At 35.8% G+C, this 22,209-nt stretch overlaps 2 protein-coding genes across 4 annotated transcripts in view; one reads left to right on the top strand and one right to left on the bottom strand.

Annotated features, from left to right (window-relative positions):
* Nucleotides 1–22,209, bottom strand: part of GTF2F2 (general transcription factor IIF subunit 2) — a 155,935-nt gene that overhangs the window by 82,490 nt on the left and 51,236 nt on the right. The window lies entirely within an intron of this gene.
* On the top strand, nucleotides 933–13,245 carry KCTD4 (potassium channel tetramerization domain containing 4). Of its 2 annotated transcripts, XM_069068720.1 has the most exons (3): nucleotides 933–1,168; nucleotides 11,608–11,870; nucleotides 11,982–13,245. In XM_069068720.1, the coding sequence occupies exons 2-3, from the start codon at nucleotides 11,804–11,806 to the stop codon at nucleotides 12,578–12,580; spliced, it is 666 nt and encodes a 221-aa protein (XP_068924821.1). In that variant the 5' UTR covers nucleotides 933–1,168; nucleotides 11,608–11,803; the 3' UTR covers nucleotides 12,581–13,245. The 2 variants fall into 2 exon arrangements, with proteins under 2 accessions (XP_068924821.1, XP_068924820.1); XM_069068719.1 differs by having other exon boundaries at nucleotides 934–1,168; nucleotides 11,608–13,245.

Below are 22,209 nucleotides of genomic sequence, written 5' to 3'. Positions count from 1 at the left end.
GTGGAAAAGAACAGGAAACTTGAATAGAGCTAACGTGATGTGGCAGCCAAAAAGAGAATGTCATTCTAGGCTTCCTTAAGAAACAAAAGGATCCAGACACATTCTGCCTTGGTTGGGCCTTCTCTCAAGTTCTACGTTCAGATGTGAACACATCATCTTTAAGAAAGATGAACACTGAAGGGGACCGGGAAAAAGGCACAGTTTTCATATAATTGTTCTATTTGATTATTTTGCTCTGTTGTTTCTCTGGCTACAGCTAATTTTGTTGCTTTTTTCCTACTGGGCTAATTCTACTTAGATACTCCAATAATTTATTGAGGTTTTCTACTTGTTTTTCTAAGCTACTGATTCTCACATGTAGCTTTTCTTCAACATATATTTCTGTTTGTAGGTGCCAAATGCTCCTTTGTTGACTTTTTCAACTACTCCAGAGACTCCTACAAGAGGTCAATTATTTTTCCTGGGAAGGTGTGTGTGGTTTCAATCTTCTCTTTTTGTTTCCTCATTTCTTCAGCCACTTATTTTCACTAGAGGTTTTTCCTCTAAGCCATTCTTTCTTTTCCTCTTTTTGTAGTTGTCTTTTTATTTCTTTGAAGGGTGGAGGCACGTCTGTTTCTGTTTTCCAGCAATACTGGGAGCTGGGTACCAAAACTTCTTTGGACCCCTCATCTATAGGAAGGATGATTCTATGCCACATAGGGGGTGGGAGGGAAAACTGCTGGGGTCCTTTACAGCTGTTAATACTTTTTAATTCTGCACCACTGTGTGGTAATCACTGGACCGCTGGTTATAGAGTTTGGTGGGTCTTGTAAAATAAGAAGGGATTCAAATAGAGCATAGATTAAGTAACACCTAGAAAGGTATTCATCTTCCTTGGTATGTAAGGAATGAGACTAAGCATGTTTGGAAGCTATAAGGCATCAGGAAGACATAATACATGCTTCTTTATACAATCCTTTTGGATACAGTCAAACCTCGAGGACATTAGAGAACTGGCATTAGAATTTAAACTCAATTCTACAGAACAGTCATTTGGATCACTGACTCTCCTGAGATGGGAAGATACTACCTTCTTACCTGCCTGTTCTAAGTCACACCTGAACCTACCTTTCCTGGAAAAGAAGAGAGGGTAAAAAACTTCCACACAATCCCCCAGCAGTGATATAAGGTAACTAAAACATTTATAGATTTTAAGTATCTGAAGATTTCTCCTCTATCTTAGCTATTTTCCTGGCATCCTGCTTATTCTGCAAGAAAGGTTTTTCAGTTTAATGCATTTGGCATATGGCCTTAAAGAGATCACTCAAACTAGTATTGCATTTTTAAAAAACAGATTATTCGACTAATAGTTGTAAATGAACTTGTTTGTCTTCTATTTGATCTTTCCTTAATCTTCAACAGCTTATGGAATGATATGGCACATCAAGATTTTATTCACACCAGCTCAGTGTTTGATTTGAGCTACATTTATCTTCTATGATGTATACAGAGTCAACTAAATCATCTGTTCTAATGGAAGGGAGCACTGCCCCCTGCCCCCCAAAAGCCCAAACTATGTTACATTAGACACTAGAGTATATTTTCTAATATTCACAAGGTGAATGTGTGTCTGTGTCTAAATCCTGGGAATTCGCAACAATTAAATAATGAAACTACACTATGATTCAAGAGGTCATAGAAAATTGACCATCTTCCCCAAATATTACCCACAGCTCAACTCCAGTGAAGGGCAAAATAGACTTAAAAGGTAAAAAATAGGCCATCTGGAAAAAGGTTAATGGAATTGAGGACTGTTTAGCCTAGAGGATACAATTCAATTTTTAAAATTTGTTGAGTGTCTCTATTGTGCTCAGTTCCCACAATAAGGATAGGACACTAAAGAATTACAGGAGGGATCATGTACCACAACATAGTTGAGAGAAAAAAAAAGGCCAACATATTAATTAAGAACAATTCTAGACAGTGTATAGATAAGTATTAAAATGTAAGATACAATCAAATGTGCCAAGAATATTAGAAAGAATGTAAATTTATTACTGCCCAAGTACATGGAAGCTTTTATTAAGATGATGCTAACTGGTAGTTCTCTTATCAAGTTAAAATGAGCTTAAATTAAAAACTAGAGAGAAAACATTGCAATGGGCTACCCAGGGAATTCTGTAAGAAAAGAAGCCATCAATCTTAGATGACTGAAGAAAGGGGCCTCCCAAAAGAAGAAACTGGATAAAATCTGATTCTAAAAAATTGAATTTTACAGATTATACTGAAAAGCTATTAAAACAGGAGAAATTCTGGATACTACTAAACAAGCTATTTTCATTTCCCATCTTTTAAAACTGCTATAGTTAAAATATATTAACTGCCCTTAATGAATACTTGCACTTTTAAATCAAATGGTTTACTTTTAAATATCTAAAAAAAAAATTCTTTTTGATCCAGACCAATGACTTCATAAACTATTTGATGGGTTTGAACTAGGATAGAAACTCTGATTTTGATAAGACTTGTCAGTGCTAGTATTCTGTTGGCAAACAAACTGACAATCCAGACAGGGATTCTTTAAATTTAAAATGTGATTCTGTCTCTCCTCCTCTCATTTTCTCTCCTCCCCCTTCCATTTTACTCATTCTTCCTGTTTTCTTCCCTTTTAGTCTATCTCTCCCTCCTTTAATCCCCTTTCTCTTGCACACACACACACACACACACACACACACACATATCTAGAGTGGACAAAAATATAGACTAAAATCTTTCCTGTGCTAGGAACTTTTCTAGGCTAATAGTTATGAGTGCTTTTCCCACACACTGAACTCCTTCTGTCACATTTCCTTGTTGAATTTTTTAAAATGTTTCCCAGAGTAAAATTTCCTAGGTTTCTCAGAAGAGTTAGCTCACTCCTACAAATATTTAAGTGGAAGGCAGTATGACACAGTGAATGGAATCAGGAGATCAGCATTCAAATCCTGCTTCAGAACTTAGTAGGTGAATGATCACAGAAAAGTCACTTAACCTCTCAAGAGCCTCTTCAGTTTCCTCATCTGTAAAATGAGGAAACCATTATTTACATTAACTACTTAATGTGAGGTGACTTTGCCAACCGTAAGAAATTATTTAAAGATGAGTTTCTTTTACTACTATTATGAATAATGTTCATCTAACTAGAATCATTTATGAACATGATAACCTTCTCTCCAGACTGTTAGTGCTTATTAGAAAGACTGAAGTTCTGTATGTAGTTTCTATAATAACTGGAATGTCCATAACAACTGAGAAATCTGGCATATATAGTTAGCTGGCATATTCTTTGTGAACTATAACAATTTGATAAAACACCCAATATGTATGACATTTTGACTTTAATTGTCATGGTTGGCATGCAGGTTGTTCAAAGTTTATTTCCGGCTAACTGAGTGATTCACTTTCTTTGCAAATCATTGGATCCCAAAGCATCAGTGAATACAATGGCTTTTCAAAATTTCAGTTATATGTATAAAAGAGCTGAATGTGGGACAGAAATAAATGAACTCTAATAGGTCATGAGCAGAGAGGAGCTTGAGGACCCATTTGGTGCTCACCTCAGTGCCCATAATCCTATGAACTGGCATTAAGCAAAGGTTCGCCAGGATTAAACAACTTAACTACTCAGACAAGAACTTGTAAGAAGACTTCTTGAAAGGGGGCAAAGTAGGGGTGAGGGAAACATTCAATCACATCTGAAATACAAAACCCCAAAAGGGACGTGTCACGTATAACTGATATCTTATCGTTTTCCTTCTCAATGGGTGGGGGAGGGCCAGAAGGAAGGACAGATTTTAGGACTCAGAATACTCAAAATCAGTTAATTAATTAAAAGAAAATTTTTAAAAAGAAAGGTGACATGTATGAGAACCCAAGGAATAGAAAGAAAGTAGCCTTGGATATTTGAGAAAATTAATTCTGTAAGTTTTACAAGTTTGGACCCAACAACAGATTTCTTTTTCTTCCAGATGAAACAGGTCAAACAGGCCCTTCTTATTTCTAATTAAGAAAACAATTTTTTTTGTGTGCATTAAGTTAGACTCTGGTCAGCATAGTGAACATAAATCAATAAAAGCTGGCAAGTCATATTTTAGGTACTGTCAAAGAATTATTTTCTCACTACATAGTTAAAAATAATTTTAATGTTGAGATATAAACGTCAAAAATGAAAATCCATAATTTTTAAAATCTCATGCTTTATCTCACTATGAAATTTATATTTAAAATAAATTTGAAAACTGGTTAGACAAAAGAAAAACAAAATCACAAGGACTTCTAGAGAAAGAATAATTGTAACAATTTACATTTATAAAACATCTAAGTTTTACAAAACATGCTCCTCACAACCACTCTTTGTGATGAAATGTAAATATTCTCATATCCATTTAAAGATGAGGAAACTGAGATTCATAATCTGCCAAAGGTAGTAACTCAGATATTTTCTGAGGTGGAAACTGAACTAAACTCTTCTAAGGGCAAGTCAGATGCTTCTAATGAGGGGGAGTGGGAAGAGAGGGCAAGGGGGAAGGGGGGTGGTGGATAGTTTTGAGGAAAAGGAAAACATGGCAAAGGTAATCCAATCAGTAAACAAACATTTATTAAGTCCCAACTATATAGCAGGTAGTGTGGGAGATACTAAGCACACAAAGACAAAAAACCAATTCCTATTATCAAGGGGTTGATGTACTATTATGGGAGTCAATAAGTACATAAAACAATATATAAAATAAATACAAGGAGTGAAGCCAAGATGGTGAGATTAAAGGTCACAACTGCCAAACCTCTGCCAAAAACCTCTTCTACGAAATGACCAAAGAAAAAACCAAACCAAATTCTGAACAAGAAAACTAACAAAAAGTCAGAGTAAGTCATTTTTCTAGCCCAGGGCAACTTCGGAAGACAAAGAGAGGTCTTTGAAGGTTGGGGTTGGGGTTGGCCAAGAGCCTTGTGCAGAGGAAGCAGCACCAACTGTGGACTATGGCAGCACAGCATTGAGGATCAGTGCCCGGGACTGTAAGGAGACTGAACACATGGTCAACAAGAAATCCCAGAGGACCTCTGTGCTGCCTCTGGGTGCAGGATTGGATGTATTTGACAGCTCCTTCTCCTATTACCCAGGTCCAGATCACAGATCTAGGGTAAAGAGGAGTACAGGGGCCCTACCTGGTAAAAACCAGAGCACAGACCAGGAGGGTAGAGACCATTCCTCTTCCCTGATCACACCACTTTGGAAGCACCAAAAACTTTCAAGTCCCCAGATCAAGTTGTGAAAACAGCAGAATATGAAAGACAGAAGTTCAGACCTGACATCTTCCCCCCAGTTCCCAGAGGTGAGCAGAGCCCAACTCTAACATAAAGTCCAAAATTAAGAAATGGGCTGGAAAATGAGTAAACAACAAAAAACAAACCTGACCATTAAAAGCTTGTATGGTGACAGGGAAGCTCAAGGCACAAACTCAGAAGAAGCCAATGACTTGAAAACATCTTTGAGCAAAAACTGGGAGATAAGGAAGATATCACGTGGCAGGGGTAACTGAACAAGAGAAGAAAGGTATTCTAAAGGAAGCAGGGGATTCTCAGAAACAGAGGGAGAGTCTTCCAGGAATGGGGGAACAGTCTGGGCAAAGGCACAACAGGAGATGGAACAGCCAAAAAGCTAGTTTGGCAGAAATGTAGACTGAAGGGAGCAAAATATGATAAAGCTGGAAAGGTAGGTAGACTTCAAATAACAAACCAAGGAGTTTTTGTTTATTTTAGAAGCAACAGAGAAGCACTAGAGTTTACTTAAATAGGAGAGTGACAAAGTCAGATTTACACTTTGGGCAACTACATGGAGAGCACATTGAAGGGGAAGATGAAAGGCAAGAAGACCAAATGGGAGGCTATTGCAATAGTCTAGGACTGCAATAGGGTGGTGACCACATGAAGATAGAGAGAAGGAAATAGATGTGAGAGATACTGAGGAGGTAGAAATGACAAGGCTAGGTAATTGAGTGGCTATGTATGGTAAGAGGGAGTGAGGAGGTTACTGGAAGGATGGTGGTACCTTAGAGGAATGTGGGGAAGAACAGAGTTTTGGGAAAAAGGTACCGAGTTCTACCTTGAACATTGGAAGAATGTGATACCTATGGGATATTCAATTTGAAATGTCCAGAAGGCAGTTAGATATGTACAGTGAGCTCAGAAAAGAGACCAGGGCTGAATAAATAGACCTTGGAAACATACGAAAAGAAAGGATAATTTAACTCATATGAATTGACAAGACTGTCAGGTAAGAGAGTGTGGAGAGAAAAGAAGAGAGGGCCTAGCATAAAGCTTTGGGGTTCATTTGGAGCTATGATACAAATGCTGAAAGAGCACAAGAAAATGAGTGGAGAAGCAAGAAGAGAACCAAGCTTCAGGTGTCATGAAAACCCAGAGAAAAGACAGCAAGCATCTAGCAGGGAAGAGGAGGATAGTCAAGTAAGAGTGGGGAACCTGTGGCTTTGAGGCCACATATGGTCCTCTTGGTGCTCAAGTGCCGTCCTTTGACTGAATCCAAACTTCACAAAGCAAATCCCCTTAATAAAAGGATTTGTTCTATAAAACCTGTTCTCATTTGGAAGACTGCACCCAAGGACCTAGAAGGCCACATGTGACCTTGAGGTCACAGGTTCCCCACTGTGGAAGAGTCTTAAATGCTGAAGAAATAAAGGATGAGGATTTAGAAAAAGACATCAGATTTGGCAATTAAGAGACTACTGGTAACTTTGGAGAGAGCTATCTCAATTGAATGTTTAAATGAGAAGCCAAAATGAAAAGGAGTTGAGAAGGAGAGGAAGGAGAGGCAAGAAGTGGTAGTTTTTCTCCTAGGATTTTGCTGCAAAAAGGAAGAAATACATAAGGTGATAGCTTGAGGCTTGAGGAAATGGTAGGGTCTAAATAGGAATTTTGCCAGGAAGGTGAAGATTCTTTTGTTTGTAGGCAGAATGGGAGCAGAGTATGTGATACTGAAATTTAAAGAGAGAGAAGTTCAGTGTGAGGGCTAGGTGCTAGAGAATATGGGGAAGGATGGGACCAAAGGTAAAGGCACAGGGATTGATTGCAGTACAATGATCACCTCATCATCAAGGACTAGAGTAAAGGCAGTGAAAATAGAGGATGATGTTTGAGGGTTTTGAAAAACAGAGAAGGGGAGAAGAGGGAGATCATGGAAAATGACCTCTATTTCTTCAGCAAAGTAGAAGTTTAGCTCATTAGTTTACAGAGAGGAGGAAAGAGTGGTGTCAGAGATTTGAAGAGAGAAAAGGATGCTTTAAATGATTTCAATTACAGAAGTAAAAGCATCATATGGACAGAACTTAGAGATGAGAGGAGAATCTTGCATCAAGAAGTAGGAAGGCCAGGGCATATAAAAGGCATTCAGTTCAAGAAATGCTTAGTAAGCGTAACAATTTGTTATTCCAGGTCTAATTACTATTATCCACCCCCTAGCAAGACAGCTACCAAATTCTGGGCAGGGCTGGCCCAGAGGCTTACAATAAAAATGGTTTAACAAAATACAATATGTGAGTGTGAAGAATTTATACAGTTAGAAAACTCCTAACACATACCCTTTTTCTCTTCATCTTGCTCTCTGAACAACAATGACAACTTAAGAATTGTATGGCACTCAGAGATACACTTTGATCTCAATTTATACTGGGAACTGAATTCTGTCAGCTACAAGGTTTGTCAATAGTCCTCTAGTTCCAGAAGAAACCACTATTACTCCAAATCACTAAAAAAAAAAAAAACCATAGGAAAAACATGCTAAATTGTACTGACATTGTTTTATATTTCAATCAAATTCAATTATATACATGGAGATAAATATGGGCCCAACAGTATTTATTATTTAAATTCTACTGCTTCTAAAATGACCACTAGTCATTCTATAAAACATTTTCTTTACATAAGTCCTTAATCTTTTTATTTGTTGTTATTTCAGTCAAGATCAACTCATTGTGACCCTTTTGGGGTTTTCTTGACAAAGATATGCAAGTGGTTTGTCATTTCCTTCTCCAGATTGAGGAAACTGAAGCAAATAGGGTTACGTGACTTGCCCAGGGTCACAAAGCTACTAAATTTTCTGAGGCTGGGTTTGAACTCAAGAATATGAGTCTTCTGGACTCTAGACCTGGCACTCTATACATTGTATTATCTACTGCCCCTTAATCTGAGTATTTCCCTTACTGCAAACAGCAAAGCCTAATAAATGTTTGTCGAAGTGAATTTGTTAGCATCTCTGCTATATGTTTGGGTAGCTAGGTGGTACAGTGCATAAAGGGCAGGGTCTGGAATAAGGAAGACTCAATTTCTTGAGTTCAAATCTGGCCTCCTATACTTACTAGATGTGTGATCTTGGGCAGGTCACTTAACTCCATTTGCTTCAGTTTCCTTACCTGTGAAATGAGCTAGTGAAGGAAATGGCAAACTACTCTATGCCAAGAAAACTCCAAATGGAGTCACAAAGAAACAGAGATGACTGAAAACAACTAAATAACAAAAATCTCTGTACATGCTACAGAAGTTATATTTTTATTGTATGATATTTGATGTTCCATAAAGCTAAATAGATCTGTTAAGTGAAATGAGTATCATTTACCTTTTGGATGGTATTGATAGCTATCATGTGTATGTGGTTATTTTTGTGGCTGATATGCCAAACCTTCATAAAGAGTTTATTAAATGGCTACCAAGCATCAACAAGTACTTTTTGAACATTTAAAACACATCCACAAAAGAAAAAAAAATTATTCTCCTTAAAAAAAAAAATAAAACAAATAATGAGACTTCTAGAAGACAAAGCCCGATTACGATTGCAATGCACCACCGCTGCAAGCTAATGGCTTTCAGTCAAGGGCTGAAAAGGAATGCCTTCTGCAACAAATAAAAAGGAAGTTTTTGAGAAGGCAAAATGAAAATTAGGAAAAAAATTAAGTAGCTCTACAAGTTTAAAAAACTACTTTCATAAATGGCATTTACGAATTATTCCTCCAACTAATTTTGGGATGTAGGTCATTTTTACAAATAAAGAAACAAAGAGAAACTAACCTCAGTTCACTCCAAATACCAAAGTCAAAGGTTCTAAAGTCTTTAGGCCATCATACCATGCTGTTCATGAGACACCTCTATTGGGGTATCTTTTTGTTTGTTTAGAAAACAGCATATCACAGGAATATCAAAAAGCAGGGTTTATACAAATAAGGAGTGGAAACCATTTCTGAGGAGAGGAAAGTTAGCAGTACAAGGAGTTAGTCTACTGTGTCATGAAAACTAGTTTAAAGATAGGGATGTCAGAAGCTGAATGGTAGAACACAGTGAGGGGAATATCATAGCACCCACAATACCAACTATTCCTATTCTGAAATGGTTGAGCAAGCCAGGCCTGGAATTATATTTCGTTCTCATCTATGCCCTCATCCTCTCTGCTGCAAAGAAAATCTCCAGATCAGAAAAAAAGAAAAAGTTAGGAGAAAATTCAACACAAAGAAACAAAAAGAGAATTCAAAATGAAATGTTTCAATATATATGTGTCACATACATACAAGCAAAGCCCACGTCTTGTCTAACCACCATAACCTCTAAGACTGTTCTGGGAAAAGGATTGATGGCCATTGCAGAAGTAACACTATATTAGATGAATGTTCCATTGCAGAAGTAACACTATATTAGATGAATGTTCAATAGGGTCTAGGCTGTTATTCCTACAAGCTACTTTTATTTTATTCTTTTAAACTGACATTATGACTTTTGAAACACAAGGCAAATAAATCAGTCTTTACAAAAAGTAGATGAGCTTATGTTGCTTAGTTTGGGGAACTGCTTTTTTCTTTTTTTAAAAAAATTCTCTGGTAAAGAACGGCTGAGGGGACAGGAATATACTGGGAAATAAAGATGATGCTAAAACAAAGAGAGCAATGAAAATTTAAGTAAAGAAAGTGAATGCATTACAGTGACAATGACTAATATGGAGGGTAAAAGATTAGGAAAGCTATCTGAACATACAGTGGACTTGAAGTTACGTTCGAACATGTGTTTTTTACAATAAGTTTTCCATAACATAGTAATTATGGCTTTATTTAAATTATGTTGAAAATTTCCCCTTAAATAATTTCTCTCACTAATCCTTTCCACATAATTTCTATGAAAACTGATCACAAAATATTAAGATAAAAAATTCTTTAAGACTTTTCTAAGCAAAGTACAATACTTTTTTAATTCTCCTTCACAGAACAAGAAAATAATACATTTACAGATACTTTACAATTTCTGACAAAATAAATTATTTTGTAATGTCAATTACTAATGACAAAATGGCATTAGACAAATCTACAGGAAAAATATTCAAACATTTATATCAGGTTGGTTTAATAATATGTAGAAGACATTTTATGTTGCTAGAGAAACAAATGATAAAATAAAGATTATTGCATTAAGAGTAACTGAGTTCATTTTTTCAAATTAAGCAAATATGTCAAATAAATCACTGCAAACAAACAAACTTGAAATCTTGAGTATAAAACCCTAAGCAAATTCTCATCCTTAGATAAAAGGCTTAGCTTCCTACACTACTCTGGAAAGCAAATTATATTTACTGTGCCCCTAGAAAGAAAAAAAAAGTTCCTTTTTTTTCCCCTCAAAGGACTCAAACAGGTATTTATTCTTGGGAGGGGGTAAAAAACACAGAGGATGGAGGTGCTTTTAATTTTTCCAGCTCTATTAATATTTACTTGATGGAGAAAAAACTAGTTTATTATGTACCCTATCATTGTCTCATGCCAAGCTATTTCAATTTGCCACTCCTTGCCGTCACTTTGTTTTCTTCCCTTCCCCCCTCCTCCACACTATATCCATTCTGGTTATATATAGTGTGATGTTATATTCAAGCTACAGCAGTCTGGGTCTTTGTTCAGCAAATGTTTATCCTCTACATAGAATCCACAGGCAGGTTAAACAGAACCAAGTATAAATGATTATTGAATCTCTCTTCCCTCTCTGATTTCTATCTTAAAAATTAAAGTCCTTTACATCCAAAGAAACTAAGGAATCATCTCTCTTGTTGAAGATACTGTAATCAGAATATCATGACAAAACAAATTGAGTACTATACAACAAACAACAGGCATAGATAGCTTTCCTAATTTTCTAAAAAAAAAAAAAAAGCCTGACACTATGCAGTATGTCATGGATAAAGCTTATAGATTACAAAGCTATCCACATATTTTTATTCCCTTTTTTTTATCTATACCATCCCTAAAATCTAAAATACTAAAACCAAAAATAACATTAATTCAATAATCAGTTTCCAAAAGTGATTAGGATATTAAAAATTCTGAATGACTCAATGATTTATTAAGATGAAGCACTGGTTTGGCAACTTAAAAGGCATTTAGATACAAAAAAGCAAACCTCATGTTTACCTGTATCATTAAAAAGAAAATGTGACCTATTTGGTAGTAAGCTCATAAAATATTCAGAATGATCCAACTTTCATGCCTGCAAAAGAAAATGCTTTTGTAACCAATCTCTGCCCTCATACAGTTAAATGCAAATTCTCTTTTTCAGTCTTACTCCTGAAAGCTCCTGCATACATAGTTGATACGCCACCTACTGCAAAACGGAGCTGACAGCTCATGCGAGGCTGCCAGCATTTCCATTCCATCACCGAGCTGAAGCAGAATAAAGGCGTGTTTGTGTGGTGGTGGTGCTTTTTAAAAAGCTCTCTCTAAGCCAAGAACAAGAAGCTGCAGTGATTTTGAAAATGGAACGTAAAATAAACAGGAGAGAAAAAGAAAAAGACTATGAGGGGAAACACAACAGCCCTGAAGGTACTGATCAAGGAAAGAGCTGCAAAACGCTGACGACTCTCAATGTTGGGGGATATTTGTATATTACTCAAAAACAAACACTGACCAAGTATCCAGATACTTTCCTTGAAGGTATAGTCAATGGAAAAATCCTTTGTCCCCTTGATGCCGATGGTCACTACTTCATAGACAGGGATGGACTCCTTTTTAGACATGTTCTGAACTTCTTACGGAATGGAGAACTTCTACTGCCAGAAGGATTTCGAGAAAATCAACTCCTGGCTCAGGAGGCAGAATTCTTTCAGCTTAAAGGGCTAGCTGAAGAAGTGAAATCAAGGTGGGAGAAAGAACAGCTAACAGCCAGAGAGACTACTTTCTTGGAAATCACCGATAACCACGATCGTTCACAAGGTTTGAGAATCTTTTGTAATGCTCCTGATTTCATAACAAAAATTAAATCTCGCATTGTACTGGTGTCTAAGAGCCGGCTGGACGGATTTCCTGAGGAGTTTTCTATATCCTCAAATATTATTCAATTTAAATACTTCATAAAGTCTGAAAATGGTACACGACTTGTGCTAAAGGAAGACAATACCTTTGTCTGCACCCTGGAAACTCTGAAGTTTGAGGCTATCATGATGGCTTTAAAATGTGGCTTTAGACTGCTGACCAGTCTGGATTGTTCCAAAGGGTCAATTGTTCACAGCGATGCACTTCATTTTATCAAGTAATTACTTCTGTCACTAGACAAAGGCAACAAGCATGAAGCCAGTAAACCTTGTTAAAACACAGCATCCAGACATCACAAATAACATGCCTAACTAGCTCTGTACCCCAGAGCTCTGCTGCTAATGAATTGCTGTGAGCTAATGGTATGTAAATTCTATCTATGACATCCATCTCTGGGCTATTCGTGCCGGACAGAATCCTGCACCTGAAACAGAAACAAACTATCTTCTAAATAGTGTAAATAAATATTGAATGTTTTTGCTATTTGTTTATTTTTTCCCTTCAGGTGGTTTTCAACTGGAATTGCAATATAAAATGTCTTGGGCACTTGCACGATTAACATGCATGTACATTATTGCACTTTTATGATGATAAAAATATTTTAACAGAATACAAGAACTGCTTACAGAAAAATTACAAAGCAGCTGAATTGGAAAACATAAGCACTCAACACAAAACAGACTTGCAGATCAACTAAAACAGATTTCTAGTGCAACAAAATGAGACTGCAGGAGGGCATTAAAGATATTGATTTAAATTTTAATGTCAGGCAACAAAGAACACTTCACAGTTTCTTGTGAAACAAAACTGGAATTACAGCTGAACTGATAATTTGCTGAAAATTCCTAGAATATTGTGTTTGGTAACAATAAAAAAATAAAAACAATGCTAGCTTCTTTTCTTGTATGTATGACTTTAAGTAATAGTAGCAATATGCCAAAAATATTAATATTTAGTCACACTTGATGATTTTGTGTAAAAATCTGTAACATGAAACAGCCAGCTACCATGCTACAACAACACTGGATAGTCACATAAGTTGCAAAATTGGCAAATCTGCTTTTACAGGTTGAAGTCCTACAGGTATGGAGAACTTAAGTCTTGGTGGAGCTCTTATCATTAAAATCTTAAATAACTGTTTCAGAACCCTATTACCACCGACGTAAGAAAACAAAAAACCTGGACAGTTTTGGAGATCAAAAATACTAAATCATCATCTCTTCCTCTTACAATATAATTCAGTCACAAACAGATGCAATTAACCATAATAGTGATATAGTTATGACCCTAAAAAAATTTATGGGATCTTATCTTATGAGATTCATTGGGTTTACTAAAATGATAGTTTTTTTTTGAAATCCTGGTTAATAAATAAGACAAATAATTTCCCAGAAATAAATTTTATTCATTTGTACGAAAAATGCATATAGCAGAAATAATTTAAAAATTTTTTCAGATCTATATCTCTAAATGAAATCATGCATCTAAAAAATGCTTTTCAAATGTGTGTTTATTTCTTCCACAGGGGAGCTGAGTCACTTTCCTGATACTTTCTTCATGAAAAGTACTAATCTAATCTGTTGGACTTGCTCTTCTAATCTAAAACAAAAATAAAATTATTAAGATTAAGCTTTAGTAATAATACACACTTGCACAACATTCCTCAAGAAAATGTCTCAGATTATATTTTTATATATGTAAAATTTAGTTTAATATACACAAAACTCATTAAATTGTACATTCACCTTCAAAAGTACATATTTGTCATTAACATCACACCCAATGTTGGGTACAGATTTAAGTTAAATGTGAGTACTTAAAGAAACCATTCTTTATGTACCACCTGAAGAAGCATTCTTCGAAAAAGAAAAAAATGAAACATCATAGCTAGGGCAAAGTTATTTAATAATCTACATTTTAAAATCCTCATGCTTATACTATAATATAATCTATTTAAAGCACATGTAAAAGTAAGGGAATATTTAATTTCTCATAAAACACCAGGTAATCTTTAACATTTTAATAATGTATGTTAGGAGTAAATATTATTTGACTTTTATATACTTGCCTGCTCTATGGGTTTATTTTTCCTTGAATTTGGTAATGCAAGAAATCTTAGTTATTTAATGTCATAGAATGGACCATAAAATGGACCTTTAAAAGCAAAATTTAAGGTCAAATGATGAAAAATTTTTGACATATCTGTGTTTACAGGGTAAATATGTTCACAAATCTTAATACTACCACAAACAGGTCATCCACAAACTTAATATTTTTCAGGGTTATGGTAAAAACTACATTTTCCTTGCTGAAGGAAGGAATCTTAAGGAAACAGGATCATTTTAAAAGAATGAAGACATTGGTCAAGATCATAGTGAGGGACAGTGAATGTCCCTTGAAAAGTTTATATTACAGTCTTACAGATTTAGAATAGAAGTGACATTAGAGATTATCAAGTCCAACTCTCTCAGATGAGGAAACTGAGCCAAGAAAAATACGCAATTTGCCCAAAATCAGGGAGGCAACAAATGGTAGAGTTGGGATTCGAACCTGGCCCAAATGACTCCAAATTTCATGTCTTTAAATAAGGAAATTTTAAAAGCTATTAAAAGTTTATTTTTAAAAATTATTAAATGTTCTTTAAATTTGGCTTAACACATATAGTTAAGTATCTAAATATTATGTTATGTATTATCTGAAAAAACTATACTTTTCAACTTTATTACTTTCCATTAAAAAAATTCAAGAGGCCTTACAGAATACGAATTATAAAGCAGAGTACCATAAAGCAGAAATTTAAAAAATCTTTTTAATGTCATGAACTGCTTTGAAATCTGGTAAAGTTTATCAATTCTTTCTCAGAAAAAAAAATGTTTTTTAAAAACATAAAATAAAATTATAAACTAAAGCAACTATATTAAAATAGTTATCAAAATATTTAAAAAAGATTCACATTTACCAGGTTAGAAATTCTAGCCATGATATTTTTACTAGTATTTTTACTCAGAAATCTCTTCCTAAATCTCCCACCTTCAAAAGAAGGAATCACTAGATAGGAATTAATGACACCATTAAAATGTTAACTCTTAACAAGGTTGCCCCTTTTCAGTAACTGACCACTTCTTAAAAATCTAAATAAAATATGACTCATTTCACAATTCAGGCCAGGAAAGGAGAGAAGTATCGTATTCCAGACCCCTTTAAGTTACTATACAACTTACACCAACTGTTATTTCAATGCTAAATTTTTTATTACAGTCTCAATGAAATGAAAGAATCCTTTGATGATGTTTAAGCCAAACACGAAAAATGAAGAAACAATGAGAATTTTTTAATTTGGCCTATACCTGTGATTGTAATAGCATTGGGAATTCCCTGATGTAGAAACTCCATCCACCCATCTAGATTTGGCAACCCAATCTTATGGAGTTGCCATGTACATACTAGATATAGGATCTGAACCTGGATCTTTCCATTTCCAAAGCCTTCCCTTCTTCACATCCTATACCATGTTGCCTCTGACACTGAGAATACTGAAGTGAAATTTCTATTGCTGGTTATTTCTAAATGTTTCTTGTATTGAAAATATTACTTGATTTTAAAGAGCTGGAATCACACCGAATGGGGCATCCATTAGTCTCAATCAGATTCTCTCTTTTACATACTGCCCCTTCCCTTTTTCTTTTTTTATGTGCCTCATAAACATTTTGGGGTCCTCATTTGCTACATTTCTTTATACAAACTTTTTAAAAGATATAACATTTTTTTTTTATATATACACTTTTTGTATCTAAGGGTGGTGCATGTACAGACAACCAGGTGAAGAAGGGAACTGTCCACACTAGTGCTATATCTAAAGAAGAGATGAATACAGATTATAAACCCTGTAGAGCTCACTAAATTCATTCTACCACCCAGATTCGTTCCCATCATCAATCTGATCCACATGGATGAGTGATATACTCATGAATGCTGGGTGATTAAGCATAGGGTATGGACTACTAAAAAAAAAAAAAAGGGAAAAGCAGTGTTGTTTGGTGGGGAGAGAGGGATGGTCAAGTCCCCTCTGGTTTTCACTCTTACATGTTTCCTTAATAACCATATTTCTTACTGAAGTATACTAATGAATATTTCTAGATTGGAAATAGCCCACATATTTATTCTAGCACAATCTTTATATAATAAAGATTAACTCCCAGTTTAAAGAGCCCCTTATATATTATAAAGTGTTCTCATGTTCTTGTCACTGATCCTCACAACAGTCATATTAGTAAGCAAGGGAGGGAACAAATGTGCAGAGAGATGAAGTGACATTGCATGGTCACAAAGTAATCAATGAAAAAAATCCAGGGTTAGAATTCAGGTCTCCTCATGACTTTTGTGAAATGGAACTAAATGTGTATACTCCACAGCAACAATCCAAAGAGCAATGGATCAAAGGGTCTATGGGACCTACTATGGCTTTCAAAACACAAGGATGGATCCTAATGTACATGACGGGAATGGCTAAGGATGGTGGTATTATGTACAAGGTCAGGTCTTTTGGGGGGAGAGGAGCATGATATAGTTACTAAAAACACATATTCGGTCCAATTTGACATTTCAACATTCAACAAGGAGGACCCCTGTGTAAAGTCATCTGTTTTGCTACCTTAAGGCATACTGTGGTGCCTTATAAGCAAATGTATGTTCAAAAGTGGCACTCCTATAAGTTCAGAAAAAATATACGCTCTCTGTTCTGAAAAATATTTTGTCCTTTGACTTCTGGGCATCACACTAAATCTGCTGAGTGGGCATGCAATTCAGCTGTGCTAATTACAAAGAAGTTTCTAAATATTCAAGGCTATGGGTACATGGTATACTTGTGTATATGTATGTGACATATACATATGTATATACCTGTTATATACATACATAATACATACAATGTCAACTGTGGCACATTAACTAAAACAAAAAAAATGACATAGCTATCTGTGAGGTGCATTAGAATGCTAGATTGATATAAAAACTATTCTGGAAAAACTCCACATGTATAAGAATATGACATATACTGTTCAATATAATGTAGATGTTCTTTTTAAAACAAGTCATAACTACTTTTTATCAGTGAAAGAATGATTGAAAAGCAGTCTTTGTTTCTCTGAAGATACACACTCAAACACTACTATAATACTCTATTCAAATGTCAGGAACACACAAATACAACTTGAGCTCACTTCCTAGCATTGATATATTCCTGAAAAGGTGTGGGTAAATAGAATTTTGGCAAATCAAATCACATTTTTAGTAAGGTAAAGGAGTCTAGTCCCCCAAGTTTTTTTGTATATTCATATGTTTACAAGTCAAGTTGACTGTAAATGACACACACCTTTATATTCATGTCTATTCATTTAGGATTTTCACATTTACATAATTCTCTAGGCTGGACGGAGACACCATATTTGGCTCCTTATTTTATGTACTGCTTACATATTTGATCTCTATTCCACCAACCTAATTAATAAAAACAAATATATATGTAATAATATATATATCACTTAAGACTTTCTACTTAGAAGCTAATTATTATTACTAGTGCTAATAATAATAGCATAATGGACAACTAGATGGCACAGTGGATACAATGCTGGGCCTGAAGTCATGAAGACTCATCTTCCTGAGTTCAAATCCTGCCTCAGACACTTAGTTATATGACCCTAGACACTTAACCCGATTTGCTTCAGTTTCTTCATCTGTACAAGGAGCTAGAAAAGGAAATGGTAAACCACTCCAGTATCTTTGCCAAGAAAACTCCAAATGGGGTCATGAAGAGTCAAAATGACTGAAGAACAAATCATCATCATCATAGTCATTAATGACACATATTTAGATACCAAAGTGAAATTTGTGAAGCACTTTCTTCACAACGATCTTTTGAGTACAAAGTCAGCTTTCTTTGTACAGATGAGAGGACAGAATCTTAAGCTAACTTCTTTAACCCAAAGTCCATGCAATAGTTGGGTAAGAGAGAGATATGTCTTCTGACTCTAATGCTCTTTCTACTATACTCCAATACTTCTCTACTGTAATAAAATGCTGACAGACAAGAAAGGGATTTGAGAAAGACAAGTTAAATGCGTGCAGACACACACATACATTCACACACACGCATGCACGCACATGTTTCCTTTATTTCAGTTACAAAATATTTAACGTGCGCTTATTATTATCTTATTTTCTGGTTTTATATACATGAGATTAAAAAACAACAACAACAAAAAAAAACTGAAGCCCAGAGAAATGAACACATTTACTCAAGGTCACGACAGCAAAAGTAGCAAAATCAGAATCTGAAGAAAGTTCCTTCTGATGTCTCATCAGCACAGTAAAATCAATGAGTTGTGTTGTAAGGTTCTTAAGCACACTTTGAGGAATGGACAACAATTTCAGGATTTCAATGCCTTATTTAAATAGTTTAGAAAATTTTAGCCATTCTTGCTAATGAAAAATAGGAATTTATAAAAGCAAAATGAATTATGGCTAAAAGATTCATGGTAGGAAAACATCATAAGTCAAAGAATCTAAAGGTTACAGGTGGTACACCTGGAGCAGGGGTGGGAAACCTGTGGCCTTCTAGATCTTCAGATGTGGCTTTTTGACTAAGTCCAAGTTTTACAGAACAGATCCTTTTATTAAGGGGATTTGCTATATGAAGTTTGGACTCTAGCAAAGGGCCATGCTTGAGGACCTAGAGGGCCATGTGACACCTTGAGGCCACAGGTTCCTCACCCCTGACCTGGAGGACAGAAGTATTAGACATTTTTACTATGTCTCAAGTAATCACAACATTATATAACCAGGAAATAACTTGCAAAGGAGCCTTGGATACCCAGATTATTTAAGAGTTGGGCATATGAATATATGGACATCCAGAGTGTCTCAACAAAGCTGGGTTATCATTTTGGCCCTAGACTTCCTGGACCTTTTCTTCCCATCACATCTCATCCCCCATAAAATAGAACATGTCATAAAGAAAACTGGACCCCGGAAAATCTCAGGTCAAGGGGCCCTTGAGGTGAGGTTCTCCAGTAATTGTAAGCAAAGATATACAATCACAGTATTGAACAGAATTGTATTTGTAAAAGTCAGTTAATAATGGGTATGTGGAAGAAAATAATTAGCAAGTCTAACAAGTTCAAATACATTGAGCAAATTAGTGGCAATGAGTAAGCCCTGTTGGAGGGAAAAGAGTCATTACTATAAGAACTGATGCAATATTGGGATTCTCAACCTTCATTTTATAAAACTATTAAGATTTCTCTAATTATCTAAGAAGCATGTTTCAAAACATGATTCATTTTCATTCTTTAAAACAATAAGAACAATGATGATAAACAAATGCCTAATAAATTTTTTTAATTGAAGGAGGCTGGGGGGGAGGAATAGTGGTTGGAGAATGTACACATGAGGGTTGTGACCACAACTCAACAGACTGGCAATCAATGATGACCTGGAGGTGTTCAAAATTTTTTATAGACAATTAATTAACCCCCAAAGTGTCCTCATGAGATAGGTAAACAGCAAGGATTATTATTAACCCACTTCCCACAAGTTAACAATAACTTGTGGTTAACACAGAAGCCAAGTTTTGTCCAAATCCATATGATTGTAGTAGCATCATTAGAGGCTGCTATGTGTGTAGTGGATAGAGAGCCCAGGAGCTGAAGCCAGGACCACACGAGTTCAAATCCTCAGAAACGTACATGCCACTTAATTTCTGTTTGCCTCATTTTTCTCTACTACAAATGGAGATAATAACAACACCTACTTTGTCTCAGGGTTTTTGTGAGGATCAAATGAGGTAATATTTATGAAGTGCTTAGTGCAGTGTCTGGCAAATGACTGCTTATTCCCTTCTCAACTCCCCATTAGGCAAAATCAGTAATAAAAGAACACAGCTCCTCTCACACCCAGGTTTTTTCTACACAGCCCCCAGCCCAACTGTTTTGCCAGCTAATTAACCACATCATCTAGTGGTTAATTGATTATAATGCTTCAATAACACGTAGATTTTACAAAATACACTATAGTCACTGCTACTCTTTTTTTAAGGCAGGTAAAGTATCTGTAAATCATTAATCATCAGAACACAAAAGAACAAGAAACAAGAGTTATTGGAAACAAAAGTCTTTAAAACTATTAGTTGAGAAATGCTGACTACCCCTGATTTGCAAAATAATTACCTTGCTATCCTCCTGTGATAGTAATGGCAATTAAAGATTCCCCTGTATTGGCTTGGTTTTCAAATTGATTGTGTTAAAACCCAGAGTTTGTTAATCCCACCTGTGGGATGGGCTTGTTGATATGAAAAGAAAGTCCTGAACTGGGAGGAGCTGGTGATGTAGATTTGGAGAGACACTAGAGAGAGGCGGAAGATCTTTTTGGAAGCAGCACCTCGTGGAGAGAGAGACTAAGAGAATTGCTGGTGGCTGCTTTGAATTGCCCTGGACTTTTGAGACCTGCCCCCCTGAGCTGCCAAGGACTGAGGAGACATGGCTGTTTTGCTGGTACTTTGTCTGTCTGTTTTGATGTTGTTTTGCCAGATTTGTCCACTGGTGAAAGACAGTCCTTTTGTTGAAGAAGTCCTGGAACCTGGCTGTTCGCTAAGAAGCCCTGAGACTGTCCTGCAGACAGAGAGTGAATACTGTCCACTGGTGAGGGACAGTGCTGTTGTTGCAGGGGTCTGGAGACTGTCCTGCAGACAGAGTGAATACTGTCCACTGGTGAAGGACAGTGCTGTTGTTGCAGGGGTCTGGGAGCCTTTCTGTTGGTTCAGAAGCCCTGAAGAAGGATTTTCTTGTTGTATGTTTACAGAAATCCTGGGAGAGGGCTTTGCTAATGTGTTCAGGGGTTCTAGGACTGTTCTACAGACAGAGGATAAATTCATGAAGGGACTGGCAATGTATCTTGTGGCTTTGCTAAGCCTTGTCTCCCCAGGAACTAAGATTGCTGAGAACTTGCCTCGTGTCAAGATGAAGAAAAGACCTCCATTTGGGTATTAAGTGCTGTGTTTAAACTTGATGTAACTCTGGGGTAGATTCAATTGTGATCCAGGGGTGGGGAACTTTTGACCTTATGTTTGGAAACTAATCTCCATTTGAGAAGAGGGGCTTTGTGGTGGACTTAATTAAGGTATAGCCTAGGGGTGGAGAATTATTTAGAACAGAGACTTTGTAATTGATTGAATGATTGGAAGGTCCTGGGGTGGGGTAGTACTTGGAGATTATTTAATCACACTTAGTAAATGCTGTATTTTGAATGATGTCATGTTTTGATCTTCTCTGTTCTTGGTTTGTCACTGAATAAAATAGAGAGCACCTATGCTGGTATTTTGCCTTTGCTTGGCATTACATTACACCTCCATGTTACCTTGGAAACCAGAAATCTCTGCTTCTAGGGTCACCTATACAGTATCATACAGCCACAAGAAGTTTGATAGAGCAAGTTAAAGTCAATCTAAGGCATTCAGGTCCCACTAATTATTTTTTATCAAATTATTTATTAAGCATTTACCAATTACCTAGTACCCTGCTAGGCACTATATTGGAAGACATCAAGATACCCACCTTTTACACATTCTGAATGAAGAAATAAAGGATATAAAAATTACAGATCAATTTTTAATTAGAAAATGTACTAAAAAGTTTACAAAATAGATCATAAAAAAATCACGTTAGAAAGTGATATATGGCAAGACATGAAATCTTACTTATAGGACCCATAAGGGATTATAATAGTGTTATTTAATAAGGGAAGAGATTTATGAAAGAAGTATACAAAGACTCATGTGCTCACAAGTATAAAGATT

Source organism: Petaurus breviceps, unplaced genomic scaffold, assembly GCF_028583685.1.
Source record: "Petaurus breviceps papuanus isolate PSGF00001 unplaced genomic scaffold, PetGlider_PUasm1.0 90769, whole genome shotgun sequence".
Lineage (NCBI taxonomy): Eukaryota > Metazoa > Chordata > Mammalia > Diprotodontia > Petauridae > Petaurus > Petaurus breviceps.
This window is presented reverse-complemented; position numbering and strand designations above follow the sequence as displayed.

What these genes read in the sequence shown, in the direction of transcription:
- KCTD4 (XM_069068719.1), top strand. Translation starts at nt 11,804, where the DNA reads ATGGAACGTAAAATAAACAGGAGAGAAAAAGAAAAAGACTATGAGGGG.